General features: G+C 47.6%; 1 protein-coding gene across 1 annotated transcript in view; it reads right to left on the reverse strand.

The window, feature by feature from the left end:
• Positions 1–1,589: 1,589 nt before the first annotated feature.
• Positions 1,590–16,580, reverse strand: part of kcnq5a (potassium voltage-gated channel, KQT-like subfamily, member 5a) — a 146,942-nt gene continuing 131,951 nt past the window's right edge. The window contains exons 10-14 of the mRNA XM_062519922.1: positions 15,586–15,806; positions 10,147–10,255; positions 7,335–7,466; positions 3,437–3,563; positions 1,590–2,684 (exon numbers count right to left, since the gene is read on the reverse strand). Coding sequence (XP_062375906.1) covers positions 1,590–2,684; positions 3,437–3,563; positions 7,335–7,466; positions 10,147–10,255; positions 15,586–15,806 — 1,684 coding nt within the window. The remainder of the gene's footprint in view (positions 2,685–3,436; positions 3,564–7,334; positions 7,467–10,146; positions 10,256–15,585; positions 15,807–16,580) is intronic.

A 16,580-nucleotide genomic window follows, 5' to 3' on the forward strand; every position in this document is an offset into this window, starting at 1 on the left:
GTCACATATACATACAAAATATTAAATTAAAGATGTACACGTTACATTCTGTGGGTATAATGCTAGCCAGCTTAGCTAAAGCACTTTTGTACCATTCAAATGCATTACAGAAAACTACACAAAGAATGGAAGTCACCTTGATCATTTTCAATCTCTTTTACAGGTGTCAGAGGTTTAAGACTGATGTGTTCTTCTCTTGTCCCAGATGTAAAAAGGTTCAATAAATAACACAATAAGATGACTTTTGACATTTGTTTCAAAATCATTTTGTCACACTGATGTACAATTGACAATGCCTCAATCCAAAGAGACAGATGCAAATGACAATACATTCACATTCAAATATTCTTTAGGTTGTCAATGACAAACAGTGAGTTCTCAAGAGTGAAAATAACATTAGATGAGTACCATAGTACCACATTAATATCTGACATGACATTCCGACGAGCACCATAAGGAAACTGTTGACAGAGGTGTGTATCTCAGTATGGACATGTGTGCGATGTGTCTTGCAATCAATAACAAACAACCATTTAAGAGGCATAGTCAGATTCGGGTGGGTGTTCACCCTTGCCAATGTGTAGAAAAGTCCAAAAAGGTGCCCTCCACCCAAATCAAAGAGGGTTTATATCTACAGAGGGAAATAATTCACCTCTGCTCATGAACCAGACCTTAGTTGGCCATGTCCCTGCCAGCTGTCATCTACTTGTTGCAAGTTGTTAAACGTTGTTTTCTCCTTTTTTATCGGAAAATAGCTGATGAGACTGATGAGAAATTGAACTTGAATGTTAGGTTGGATAGATTTCATTGTCTGTATACATGGGAGTGTCCATATTGTCATACCAAAAACCAACAATAGCTACTAACATACATAAACTGGGCCTGCCTATTTTGTTCTGAATGCTATCATTTAATCTAAAACATGCATGACAGCTAAATTAAGTTTTGGAGCGCTTAACAATGATACATGATGCCAATTTGTTGCTAATACCGGGGGCTTTTAAAAGAGTGCATAAATACTTTCAGCCTAATGCACAATTGCATTTTTTTCCCAGAAACATGCAGTGCTCATGCACGCCTGCGATAAGACCTCTTACAGTTGCCTTCAATTTGTCCCTCTCGGTTTTGCTCCTTCCTGTCATCTGATAGCACTACCACTCATAGGTTCCTCCATATACCTTTCTGTTCATTTGTCAAAGAAATAATCCATGCAGTGATATGTATTCATTAGCAAAAAAAACAAACAAACAATGGGGAACCTTGTCAGTTCAGTCCACACAGACTGAGAGTATTGAGCACTGCTAAAACTCTCAAACAACTCTCCTCATACCGAAAAAAAACAACAAAAAACTCCAACAACGGCAACAGTAACGAATCTGAAAGAAACAAACAGAAAATGAGAACAGAGAACAAAACAGGGGAGAGTCGATGTCAGGTACTGACATCATAGCGCTGATCACAGCCCGAGAGGAGTCCATTTAGTCAGACCTGGCAGGCAGACTAAGGGAAATCTGAGCTAGAGCTAACCGATTTCCCATTCACCACCCCCATTCACCACCGTCCCAACCCCCCCCCCCCCCCCCCCGGTCTCAGTGCTCAGAGACAAAGCTCAGGTCCGTATTCTGCTGAGAGAGGAAGTCGAACGTTCCCAGGGTCGGCGTGCTCAATTCGCTGCTGTCTGCGATGAATAGTTCTGTCTCCCCCCATTTCGCCAGGGGCTCCTCTTGGCCTGTGTGGTGCTCGTTGTTATTGTTGTTGCCACCACCACCACCGCCACTGCCACCCGTGAGAGGGGTGCCTGGGGGGTTGCTGTCTGTGCTCGACGGCAGCATGAGGTTCTGCACGGACAGGGACTTGCCCAGATTGCGGTCCGTGGAGGCGGCGTCGTCGTCGGGCCGCAGCAGCAGGAGAGGGTCCACGTCCAGGCTCAGGTGTCTCCTCCAGGAGCCGTCTTCCTTGGGGCTCCGCGGAGCGCGGCTCCGGAGCCGGATAGCGTTCCCAGGGTGCTCTGCACTGCTGCTGCTGCTGTTTGTGCTGACCTCTGTGGACCTGGTGGCCAGGCACGCGCTGGGGGAGTCCTCCTGAACCACCCCGCCCTCGGGCACCAGCTCGGGGATCATCCCCACCAGCCGCCCCGCCACCGGAACTGGGGCCACCGCAGCGGGCAGCTGAAGGGTGGTGGTGGCGGCGGCGGTGGAGGGAGACGCGGTGGTGGGACAGGTGACGGGCATGGTGGGCGTGGGCCTGGCCAGGCTGGGGAACTGCAGCTGGCCCGAGAGGGCGCCGGGCGTGAGGATCGGGGGCGGCGAGCCGGGGTACAAGCTGCTGTCGGCGGACGAGGGCGACGGGCCGTGGAAAAGCGGCGACGGCGAGGGCGTGAAGGAGGACGCCGACGTGGGGTAGCCCGGCGGGCCGGCGCCCAGGCTCAGTTCGCTCGGCGCCAGGATGAGCTGCAGGCCGTGGGGCAGGTTGGCGCTGTGCGAGCGCAGCACCCCGCGGCTCGGGTGGGCGGCTGGCGTGGGGAAGGCGTGCTCCGAGCTCTGGACAGAGCTGGGGTAGTCGGACGTCTGCTCCAGCTCGAACAAGGGCAGCGAGGCCAACGTGAGGCCAGAGGAGGAGCCCTTCTGCAGGGCATGCCTGTAGATGTCCAGCAGCGAGTCCAGCTTGGACTCAATGGACTGCACCTGCATTCAGAAACACACATGAGTTTTGACATACAGTAGAGGGGCCATGTTCATAATAACAAATATAGGATCATATAGGATCCTGTGCTTTCCAGTACATTGTAAAGAAAAAGACCCCGAACAGAAAATACTGGCAAGAACTTTTTTGGGGGACTTTTGCAAGATAATTGTGGCAGGGAGTGTGCATATGTCTTAGCTCTCTGTTCTTTATCTCTGTCTCTCTCTTTCCTTCTTTTAATAGGCAAAAGTCCTGATCATGTCTGAAGTGTTCAAGACGCACAGGTGTTAAAGGAATAGGTGTGAGGAGGTCAAACTGAGGGGTTATAATAATTAATACAATCTGCACATTTCCATTTGAAGTTAAAAGTGAGCAGACTAATGAAGCAGGCTCATTGGACTGTGCACCTGTCACTGACTCTAGATGGCGCCGATAATTATGACTGCCACCAGAGCGGCCGAGGTAGATGAGACTGGGCATGCAGTGTGCTCTGCTAGACCAGCAGAGCCATAGAAAGAGAGAGTTGCGACACTCTTTGATGTCGCCGCCACTAAATCAAAATTTCCAAAAAACCTGGGTGGGATGTATTTCTACCAGTATGGTATCAGAATCTTAAGAGAGGATTGAAACAGAGCAGGAATCAAGGATTTTCTAATCATGTGATTTCCCATCACGTAATGTGAACTGTACATAACCAGAAAGCGAATAACTGCACATAACCATAATAAAGGGTGCTCATATTAGTTAGAGTTACCTGTTTCTCCACCTTGCACACTCGCCCAAGCATACTCATATCCTCGAGCGTGTCTCCTTCTGGGTGGACCTTATCTCTCATTTTCCTGTCCATTGGTATCTGCCCTTTGCCCAGAATCTGATCCACCCTAAACGACACAAAGAGGACTTTACAGAGATACTGTAAATGGAGAAGTGTACTCAAAGTGTTATTGTCAGAGGTTTCCTTTGACCAGAGTGCACCAGTGAGGACACCTGAATCCAGTTAGTGGAAGACAATCAAGAGTTAGCATACTACATATTGCTACAACAAACCAAACCACTCTACTACACAGGCTTACAAGCTTACATTCAACAGGCAGAGAGAGACAGAGAGAAAGAGAAGGGGGGGGAAGAGATTAGATATCTGAAGAGAAAATAATTAAACAAGTTAATCAAAATGCAGATGTTAACCCTGCCATGCAAGAGTTAACGATTTTCTGTAACCAGATGCACATGTATTTAGATGTATGCTTATTTTACACATATAGCACCATTCTTATTAACACAAAGAAAGCATGGAAGAGGCATTAGTGAAATAAGTTGGCATCTGACAGCTCTATTTGAGTTTGTTAGAGGAAATCTGTTCAATCACATGACACATATTCATATCCGGTTTTATTATATATTCATCATATGGTGCAAGAGAACAGGGGGCATGTAGTAAATGGACCAGAATTTCCTGGGAAACCATGTCTAAAGATACCAGACTGACTCACCCCCCAAAGTAGCACACCCACACTCACTCTATTCATTGAATGCACCAGCATATGTCAATGACTTAACTTTTCTGTTGTAGACATTAAATAGGCCTACACACACTGTACAGTATCTCAGAAGTAATTGTGTTTCAATAGATATCCTAAACTTTGTGCAATGTGAAATCAGTATAGTATTTTATCTTTAGCATGGCATCCTCAGAAGAATAGTTTAACATCAATGTTTGGTGTGAATAGTTACCCCTCCGGATGAGAATGGGATAAGGGCCTTAGAACATTACCAAACCAGTTACTAATTGGTAGAGATATCAATCGAGACTCTCAATAAGTAGTCATATATTTTGGGGACAAACAACATATTTACTGTGTGTTATTCTGGGGATTGCCAATAGAGTCTAAGTAAGGGATAATGGCCGCCTCAAAAACTCAACGGCGTGGAGCAATCTCCAGTGGAATCTCCTCCGCCGAATCTATTAATAACACATATCGGGATACCTTGAGTGGCCTTATCCTGCTTATCCCCCTGTTGCCACTGTAGGCAATAGTCATGCCTTTATGCACACAAAGGTAACAAGTGGTTCAGTTTAAGAAGAAGCAAACGTGTTCAGTTTGTTATACAAGTTGGTCCACTTTGGTCCTGACCATGATAGTGATGGCTACGTAGCTTGTTTAGGTATAGATGATTCCATTGCTAGTTCAACAGTCATTTTGAATGGTTGTGCCACTCAAAAAAGCACTGATATGGAACGGTAAATTTTTTTTGAAATCAGATCTTCTTCATAGGTGTCCCTTTATACAGGATCAATAACCACCCCACCAGCCAATCAAACGAGCATTTCATGTCTCCGGGGAATAGCACTTAAATATCGGAATGTGAATAAAGTCAGTAATGGCCCTTCTCCTAGTCTCTCCAGAGGGGTGCAGGGAAAGGGTATGAGGGCCTGATGGATGCTGACCCAACGGCGGACTGCTTCCTCCGGGCCTGGCTGTAATACAAGTGCAAGGAGGGGGAGGAAAGGTTCCTGGTTTTGGCGCCCAGGTTGTGATGGGGCCCCAAGCCTGAGGCGAGCCTGCATGAGGAATGGCACAACGCGGAGGTCAGTGGAACTCATAAGAGTCGGCTTTGTACAAGTAAAGGAAAAATAAGAGGACAATACATAGGGGATGAGAGGAGGAGGGGGGAGGAGAGGAGAGGAGAGGAGAGGAGAGGAGAGGAGAGAGGAGATGGGATTTGAGGAGAGGAGAGGAGAGGGGAGGGGAGGGAGGAGAGGAGAAGAGGAGAGGACAGGAAAGGAAAGCAAAGGAGAGGACAGGTGATGAGAGGAGAGGAGAGAGACAAGGAGATGAGTGGAAGGACATAAGACTACACACTGAGCATCTTTTGGCCTGTCCTCATAAGAGAGTTCTCAAGGCTTCTCCTTAGAACAAGGTTGAAATGTATTTGGAATATCAAACTGAGTATTGAACCTTTTATTATTTTCACTGGATTGAGAATTCTTATCGCCATCATAGCTGAAATGTAAGACCATTTTAGAATTCAAAGTAAAGCCTTTCATTGTTTTCCTATGAGGGCAGGCCAGAAAACCCTTTGTAAGTATAGACTGCAACTGGCTCCATTATTTAAATAATGTACACAACTACTCCGGTTCAGTTCAAACTGTTCTCCAGGCAGCTACAGATCAAGCAGGAAGTGAGGGAGTCATCATCAGTAAGTATACAGTAAACAAGATGCACACTACACAACTACAGATAACCAGTTAAAGTGGTCACAGCGTAGTCTGTGCTTAACGTACACATACTGTAGCTGGTCAAGACTCTCCGCTAACGCTAAAGCTAGTAACATCTCAAATGCAGCGTTGTTATTGTCCATTCACCTGCAGATGGAAGGAGAGGGGCTAGGATTGAGTATGCGTTAGTATCAATACTGAAGTTAATGAATTAATACAGCCCATAGTATTATCAAACTCAGATGTAGTTGACGTTCATCCTCTAATGAGCAGTCAGTCATTCACGTTTTACTCAAGCAGTTGAAATGAGGAGAGACTTAAGGGTAAAACATGTCCAAATTATTTCTCAATCCACAGGTCAATCAGGAGACCAAAGTCTGACAATCTGGGTCTCTCTTTTACTTGTGTCTGTGACACATTTGCACACGTTGGTGGAAAGAAACAAATGATTATAATGATCCATTAATGCCTTCCTTAGTCTATGCAGCAGCTGTGCATGGACTGAAGGCAGCACTGCGGAGAACATTTGCTGACTGCTAGGGAAGTTGAGGACTGTACATATAGGACCTGGAATTCTCCCTCTCAAATTACGGCTCTTGCCTGAACTGCAGAGTCAGAGCTAGGCTAGCTTTTTGTGTTGCAGGTAATTATTTTTCTCCCAAACGATGGATAGCAAAGGTCAATAGGTAAGCCTTGACCCTCTTGATTACCTAAGCCTCAAGCACAGTGGTAAATGGCAATGAACGGTACATGAGACTAAAATACATTGCCCATGGTAATGTACTATATTAGAACTGTATTGATTCTACTGTATATGAGGTTCACTGTGATGAAATGGTCAAGTGGTGAAGTCAGAGAACCCAGTTTGTTTGGCTTTGGTCTCTTTGGCAGCCATGTCTGAGTGTTGGGCATGCAGTCTAAAGGAGCTGCTGGGTACGGGGTGGGGGGGTGGGGGGGCTGCCTGACCCGGGGGCAGAGTGCTTCCTCCTGGACTGGCTGTAATACAAGTGCAGGGAGGGGGAGGAAAAGGTCTTGGTTTTGCCGCCCAGGGACTGTGGAGGACCTACAATTGTGTCCAGCCTGAGTGAGAGAGTGGGGATATGGAGTGAGACAACAACACATACAAACAAACATACACGTACATACATACATACAGTACTGCCCATGGACACACACACACACACACACACACACACACACACACACACACACACACACACACACAAAGACAGTCGGACAGACACACACTCAGTGCGCTTCAATTCACATGCAAGTATTTAACCAAAGTAAATGAGACAGAGCAAATTTAAAGTGAATTATAATGAGTGAAATGAGACTGAAACAGATTGAAAAACAGTATTACAAAGCATATCCTGTACTCCCATACACACGACACATACTTCCCTGCAGAAACATGGCACCAGGGATAACTCACCTGGTCTGCAGGCTTTTGATTCGACACAGCATATCCAAGTGGCCTGCTGAGTACTGCTCAATCACATCCTTCACATCGTAAGGCCTCAGAGTCTCCTTGAACTTCTTCTTGGCTACATGGAACTTCATAATTCTGATATATAGAATATAGATACAGAGAGAGAGAGAGAGAGAGAGAGAGAGAGAGAGAAAGAGCATAAGCGTCTTGTATATATTTCAAATTACGGCATAAGCTCCGAGAAGCCGTAGGTTCTAGTGATTTTAGAACAGCTGAGGGGCAATGTTAGGCATGACGTGCAGCGTAGTGGACTCGAGTGGCTTATTGCTGTTCTAAAATGGTTACTACATAGTATACCTGGCACAATTTCACAAAATAAATGCACAGCAATGAGAAATGTAATCATTCATTTATAAACAATCATTCTTCCACCAAAAATATATTTCACAAAATAACATATCAGAATCTTTGCCAATAAATGTCAAGACACAGCAACTGTAACTTTTGTATCCATTTGTTGGAGTGCAATAATATAAAATGAAATGTGGTCAACGTGAGGGGTTGTGCCGAGTTTCACAACACGATTCAGCCAATCATAATTAAGGATCGGAACTGTCCGTTTTGGAAATGGCCATTTCCACTACTAATGACCTTCATCTCATTAGAGCCATGGGACGTGGCTCTTGCGATGGGAGAGTAATGGGAGAGACCATAGTGCTGTTCACTTCCTCTGGGCGCCATTGGCAGACTGCTGTTTGTGCTCTGCCCACTGGGACAATCATATTTGTTTTCATGGCAGAGTGGCCATCCTGCTCTGACCACAGGTCTTATCATATTTTACTGTCATAATCTTTTTTAGGAAAAAAATGTGTTTTACACAAGGTGCACAAACACTATATTAGTTGGATAATTATATGCCAGATATGTCACATTTCTCTCTTATTCTCTGGTTACAATATTAATCATCAATGTTAAATTATATCAAATCATATTAACTTCATTAATCTACTCAAGTCATCTTTTATAAAATTACATTTTTGAATTGTGTTTACGGTAATACATTTCTAGGTGTGCATTTGTTACTGTCTTCAATGTTTAATTTCACCAATAGGGGGCGATGACAAACCAAAAATGGCACCGTCTTTCAACCCCTGGCTTCACAAGCAGCACACAGCAGGTCCTTTCAATCTCACAAGCTTTCCCACAAACCTGTGCAAACCTCACACAATGTCCTGCCGCAATGAATTACCCGCCACGTCTCTGAGTGCCCGGCATCGGTTTACTGAGTAACTATTGTGGAGCCGGGCCAACATTGTCATCGGGTCAGCTTACTGTTTGTCTGCCGAGCCACCGCTGCGCTGCTGGTATTGACAGTGGTAAACGGACCGGCCTGGTGACGTGCGGAGGGGTCAACCAGGCCAACGCGAGCAGCGCCATCTCCCGCGTGGCGAGGGCGCGTTTCGTCTGCGGGCGCCCGGCGGCAGACTGCCGCCTTTTTTTTTGGAGTAAGCAGCACCCGCTGGGAGGGCAGGGATTGGCTAACGCCCCGGTGGCTCCAGCGCCCCACAGAGGAGCACTCCTCACGCACGGTGGACGGGGTCACCTCAAGGGCCTATGTGAGGAGGGGTCAGGGGTCAACGGCCTGGGGCGACCAGCGCAGAAGTAAGCGGGGGTTAGAATACGGCGAGAGAGGGGGGGGATGATAGGCACCGCTCCTGAGGACATATATGCCCCCCTGCGGCTGGCTTTTTGTGTCCCACCCCTAACACAAACACATCAGACTCCCACAACAGGGCTCCACCTCACAGCCTTGTCTGGCACAGCCGCGTGAGCTGGATGAAGAGCTTATCTATGCATTGTGGGTGCCCAAGACACACAGCGTCTTTTGTTTTACGTACACCCTGTCAGCCATAGTACATACATACAGAACTGTATAACATTACAGATAGCTGTTGACTATCCCACTGACTGTCTGTCAAGTACGAGGGAGACTGCCTGAGGCAGAGGCTTGAAAACTGAGAGGAGGAAGGTCCCCACTGTGACTTCATATGGGGTGAATCCAATGAAAATAGGCAAGGTTTCACTAAAAACATAATCTCTCAGGTTAATGGGAATACTCCTGGGCTCCATATTGGTCATGAAAGCTATTATCTTAAACCTAATACTACACCTCAACCCTCAAGGACACCTTCTAATGGTATGTTCTCATGGTTTTCTTAATCATTTAAATGTGTAGGGAAGCTTCACACATTGTATTGTAGGGCAAACTCAGTCGTGGCTATGTGTGTAATTTCATTCAATGGTTTTCCCAACACAGTCGTGGCTACGTGTGTAATTTCATTCAATGGTTTTCCCAACACATGATGACGCATGTATTCATCTAAATTAGAATCTGCCATTATTTGCTACTATTTATTTCCCTTCACGCACATCAAAATGCTAGTTTGTAATTGGACTATGGACTATGGAGAGGACCCAAGGGAAGAGGAGTGTTCATTTGAAGTGAAGTGTTGCACCTATCTTCGTCATGGCAACCATAAGTGTCCATGAATGGAGTGGTGGTGTGTGTGTGTATGTGTGTGTGTGTGTGTGTGTGTGTGTGTGTGTGTGTGTGTGTGTGTGTGTGTGTGTGTGTGTGTGTGAGTGTGAGTATGTGTGTGTGAGTATGTGTGTGTGTGTGTGTGTTAGTGTGTGTGTTAGATTGTGTGTGTTAGATTGTGTGTGTGTGTGTGTGTGTGTGTGTGTGTGTGTGTGTGTGTGTGTGTGTGTGTGTGTGTGTGTGTGGTGGAGGGAGGTTGAGTATGAGTGTCCTCACCTGACAGCTCTGATGACACTCTTCAGAGGGGCGGACAGGTCCTCGACTGTCACGTCACAGTGGCAGCCCCGCTCATCCACAGCCTCGTCAGCTCCTGGGTTAGTGTCTGCTGAGAGAGAGAGAGAGAGAGAGAGAGAGGGAGAGAGAGAGAGAGAGAGAAATAGAGAGAGCGAGGGGGAGAGGGGGGAGAGAGAGAGAAGAAATGATAAAGACATATAGAGAGGGATATGCAGAGTGAGCGAAAGAGGAATTGATATGGAAATGATGATATGGAAAAGAAATGAGAGAAAGAAAGAAAGAGAAGGAGAACGAGGAAGATAGAGAGAGAAAGAGAGAAAGAAAGAGAGATAGATAGAGAGAGAGAGAAAGAAAGAGAGAGCGAATAAGATATTTGGTGACATGAGCATAATCAGAGTGCTTGACTCATTGGGAGCAGCCTAATGAAGGGACCTTTCCTACTGATTGGCCTGAGCTGCCTAACAAGCCCCTGAGCCTGCAGGGAGCCGGAGACCAGACCAGACGAGCTCAGCCACACACACACACACACACACACACGCACGCACACTCACATGGCCAACCAGCCTGATCGATAAAACACTGAATCAGCCTAACAAACCGTCTCAAATAAAACTCTCCCCTGACTCCCCTCAAGATGACAACGAGCCGTTTATGAGAGACAGAAACACACTTGGAAACACACACACACACACACACACACAGACACACACACACACACACACACACACAGACACACACAGACACAGAGACACACTTTCACACACACACACACACACACACACACACACACACACACACACATACACACACACACACACACACACACACACACACAGTTTGAATCTATTCAGTTCTTGTACATATAACATTATTCACAACAAAGGGTCACACACACACACCCCACACACACACACAGACTCTTAGACGCACACACACACTTACTCAGTCACTCACAAACACACACACACACACACACACACACACACACTGCACTCTTCTGATGTGCAGCCTGAAAATAATTCATTTCCTGTTCGCCTGTGTGTGTGTGTGTGTGTGTGTGTATGTGAACACTGTATTATTTCTGAAAGCGTGCCACAGACACAGGGAATGAAGGCAACTGAGGGGACATAAAACATTCGCACAGAGGAGGGAAAAAATAAAGCAAAGGAGTGCAAGGAGTTCATCCTTAAATGTGAAGCTATGACATGAAATAACTAAAATGCCTGTGGGTAGGAACACCACACACACACACACACACACACACACATGCACACGTACAGACACACACACGTCATGCATGTTCAACTACAGGTACACATTTCTCTACTTTCCTCTTTCTCTCTCTCTCGCTCTCTCTCTCTCTCTCTCACACACACACACACACACACACACCTCTCCTGAACACTGTACTTTGCCGCTCTGCTGAACCCACTGATTCTCTGGTCCCGTGCCCGCCTCTATCTCCCTGCCCTCCCCAGCTGCTGGACGACTCGAACCCCCCCCCCCTCCCCCCGCTGCCGCTCCCCCTCCGAGATTTACTGCTAATGGGACATGTATGTTGTAAAGCATGGATAAACGACAGCCCAATGAAATAGCATCAGAGGGAGAGCGCGCAGCTCCCAGAACTGCGGAGTCAAGCCTTTTTTTCCCCAGCCGACCCCAGCATCCCTCCCCTCCCCTCCCCTCCCCTCCCATCCGCGCTTTCCATCTTACGCCTTCAATAGCGGATTATATACGACTGGCCGCTGGATCTACAGGGCCGCATGTCGCGCGGGAGGATATAGGGCCCTCGGGGGCCCACTGTCAGAGGCATCAATCAGAGCCAGCTCACGCTCGCGCTCGCCCCTCACGCTCACGCTTACGCTCACACACACATGCGCGCGCTTGCGGTGGCGTCCGAGCCTTTCCAGCTCATGGCCTTTGTTGTTGTGGGGAAGACACAAGCTCCCAGGCCCTGCAAGGCACAGCAAAACAGCATTCACACACACACACACACACACACACACACACACAGAATACGAACACAATCCATGACAGTTCTGGGCTGGCTGGTGCTACAGTGCCCTGGGCAAAACACACACACGCACGCACGCACACACACGCGCACACACACACACATACATAGTGGTTTAACAAAACATCACACACATTCAGCAGAATAGATGGCTGTAAGCGTGCAATGTTGTGGTCCAGTCGGTTGAGAGCAGCGGCGTCTGGACGTGACTGCGCTGAGATGAGGCCCAGATTACTCCCTTGGCCCGTAATTTAAAAGCTTTCTAAACATAAACAGAAGTATTAGATATGTGGATAAATATTTACCCTCACTCTCTTCTCCACTCTCAGCAGCAGCAGCAGCAGCAAATACTGCCAAGTCAGTGTCAGTAATAATGCATAAAAAATAAAAAATACTCCACCGCACACAAACAAACACGCACGCATGCACACATACACACACACACACACACAGACACAGACACACAATCAAACACATTCACACTGTCTTATACAAACACACACAAACAGACACACACGCGCGCACACACACACACACACGCAAGCAAACACATCCACACTCACACACACATACATGCACACATGCACACACAGACCCACACACACACACGCACAAATGCGAACACATTCACATTCTCATGCACAAACACACACACACACACACACACACACACACACACAGCAGCAGGACACACACACACACACACACACACAGAGAAACACACACAAAAACACACACATACACACACACACACACAGTAGCACACACACACACACACACACACACACACACACACACACACACACACAGAAACACACACGCACACACAGCAGCAGCACACACACACACACACAGCAGTACACACACACACACACACACACACACACACTCACACAGAGAGGGAGAGAGAGAGAGGCTGTGTGTGAGGACAGCATGCAACAGCTCCCGGGGGGGAAGCCTCTGTTTCTGCCGAGTCAGCGAGCGCAGCAGCGATGTGCCCTCTCGAGTGTGATTAACCTCCACTCTTCTCTCTCCCAGCTGCTCCCAGGGCCCCCGCGTCACCCACCGCCCCCACCAGCCCTGCTGCGTTCCCGGGCCACTCCGACTGATCCTGGGCCAGGGGCCCGGGCCGTGCGTCATCCTCAATCCTGACCCGCAACGAGCCGAGCCCCCCCCCCCCCCCCCCCGGGGAAACGCGACGCTGGTGTGGTCATCCCGGCAGCCTGCCCTCAGCTGGACGTCCGCAAGAGACGTTCTCACAACGCTCCGGCAGAGTCGGCGTTCCCCCCACGGAGTAGCGGCCGCAGCAGTGGCCTTATCGGACCGGTTAAGGGTACAAAAAAAATGCCCACTTCGTAAAATCATTACAGCAGTTTTTGTAGTTCTTGTCTTGTGTGCCACTTAATCAATAGCCTCTACCTGCCAGGCCCTGGCGTCATGACGATTAGCCAGGTACATGGAGTAATTACTACTGGCTTCATACTCCTCATTCTTTTGAACAAGGAGGGGATCCTCGTAAATCAGTCACGTTGGGACGTACCACTTAATTACTTTATTACTGAAAGGGGTGCCGTCAGCGATTCTAAGTGATTTCTAAGCCGTAACACTTTTTGTCATATTCAGCAAATATCTCCTAATGCAATCCTGCTAGCTCTCTGTTCCATGAGAAAAAGCGGGTCCTCACACACAGCCCTGGCTCTGTCAGCTGGAAACAAACAAAATGGAGCAAGCCTGTCCTCCAGCCAATCACAGAAACGGAGGGGATGGGATGGGAAATTAAAGGCCTGTTTAAAAATGTCTTTGTCGTGTCTTTGTGTCACAGGTACACTGGCAACTACACCACTCCGTCCGCCATCTTTTGTCCTGTATGTCATTGTCTAGTATGTGGAGCACTTTGGGTTGCACTATATATAAATAAAATAAATATAAATATAAATAAAAGTGACTTGACTTGACTTGTATGAGGAGGGGATTGGTGAGTTGTGACATTGTAACATCACCTAGAATCGCTGACGGTACCTTTACTGAGCAAGGTGTGACCCATACAAAGCTAATGGTGTCGTATATTGACAAGATAAAGTAGACATGCAGTGTTATAAGCCCCTGGTGAATAGAGATGGATCTGCACATCTATTGCTGCTGTGCATTCATAATATCAGACACACCAGCATGTCACACCAGCATCTTCATCTTCGCCCTCATCTTCAGCATCACCGATGAAGAGCTACACTTTCAGACTTTCATCATCAGACCATGTCTGGAAAAGAGCCAGTATGTCGGCATGAGAGCGACTCGAGGAAAATACTGCACTGTCACTGCTACAAACTACAGGAGTTTGTAAAAAAAGAACAGTTGTCAAAAAGTCAATCTGACACAGCACTTCTAAACTGCCACAATTACTTTTCTCCTCATATCTGACAGTCATCACAAATAGTCACAGCACACGTCTCCGTGCTTCTAAAAGTGGCGAGGAGGAGAAATGTTTACAGGTCAAGTTTTGTGCCTTGGGGCCATAGCCACACCCCCCTTCAGTACTTGAACTCCTGCTCAGCAAGCGTGGAGACTTTATAGAGAGCAGAGGAAACAGTGTGTGTGTGTGTGCGTGTGTCTGTGTGTGTGTGTGTGTTTGTTGTGGGGTGAGGGTGTGAAGGGGCAGTGAGACCCTGGGGACCAGACATGCTCCCTGAGCTACTCTCTGTTTACCACAGGGCCAGGCCACGCACACACACACACACACACACACGCACGCACGCACACACACACACACGCACGCACGCACGCACGCACACACACACACATACGCGCACACACACGCGCACACACACACACACACACACACACACACACACACACACACACACGCACAACCCACGAGAGCACTCCAGTCTACCAATAAACAAACACAAACAAAAACAAACAGCCTCACAGACGTAAACAGACCGCTGGGAGAAGCCAGCGAGGGCTGAGAGTGACATTCTCCGCAGACTGAACTGTGACATGCTGCTTGGGCGGCACATTTGGGATTATTGTGCTCGCTTTGAGAAACAGCCCAGCCCGGCCCGCCTTGCCAGCTCTGTGAAAAATAAATGTGTCCTGTTTGGATATTGACATTGTGAGCCTTACAACAGAGATGTAAAAGCAAAGTTTATGGATGTGAGATCGGCTAGGGACTGTGTTAGTGCCTGTGGTAGAAGGAACGCACACACGCTCACACACGTTCACACTCTCAATTCTTGCACATTTACCAACAAACGAACAAACCAAGTTACCCCAAAAAATGCATACACATACCCATACAACCAAATGGCGACATTCCCCAATATGTCCACACACACACACACACACACGCATAGACACACACACACACACACACACACACGCACACACACACCTCAACCCTCTCTCACCTTCAGGCACGGTGCGTGACTGGCTCTTGAGACGGAGCGAGGGGCGAAAGCGCGTGCGGTCGTTGAAGCTCCAGCTCTTCTGCACCTTGGCCGGGCTGGTACCCTCCACGCCCACGTCGGTGCCCGGCGAGCGCCGGTCGTTCACCGTCGTCTGGCGGCTCTTGATGCTCTGGCCGCGCGGACTGGCCATCCGCACGCGCTCCTTAAAGCTCAGCTTCTGACTGCTCCGCAGGAACCAGCGGTGGGGTTTTGGAGGTGAAGAAAGAGGGGGATAGAGAGAGAGAGAGAGAGAGAGAGAGAGAGAGAGAGAGACGGATAGAGGGATGACAGCACCCCATTAGAAAGAGAACAGGAGGAAGAGAGAGAACGGGGTTGCGCAGGTAGAGAAAAAGAGAAAGGGAAAAAAGAGAGGATAAAAAGAAGAAACGGTGAGTTGGTGATTTTACTCCTGACCCAAATAGCACAGGTGCACAATCATCAAGAAGCTATTCACAAATGCCAAAATGTCTCTAAAGAAAACTCATTTTTCAGAGCAGAACAAACTGTCTACAGGAAAGAGGAAGACACTAGCTAAGCACTGGAAACAACACTTGCTCCACATGTCTGCATATAACACATGCAAGCTTACAACATAACCTAATACTTTAAAAAAAAAACTCTGAGTCAAACTGACTTCAGCACAATGACACAATGCCACCAAGGTCACCTGGTCCAACAAACCAACATACTGTCTTGACTTGACATAAGACATAACCGGAGTTTGACATGCTTATGTGATGGCTTGCACCGAATGACAAAGCAGGCAAAAACGCTCTGTAGCTTTTCAACAGTCTACGAGGCCAGAAAAAACAACATGAGCAGGCCTGGAGACAAGTCTGATACACTCTACGATGCTGGCTCCACAGAGGGGGAGATGCAGCCTCCGGCTAGTTGATACAAGTACAAGTGTAGATGGGAGTTTATATTCAACATGTCCATGCTGATGTGCGTGAGTG

Source organism: Sardina pilchardus, chromosome 18, assembly GCF_963854185.1.
Source record: "Sardina pilchardus chromosome 18, fSarPil1.1, whole genome shotgun sequence".
NCBI lineage: Eukaryota > Metazoa > Chordata > Actinopteri > Clupeiformes > Clupeidae > Sardina > Sardina pilchardus.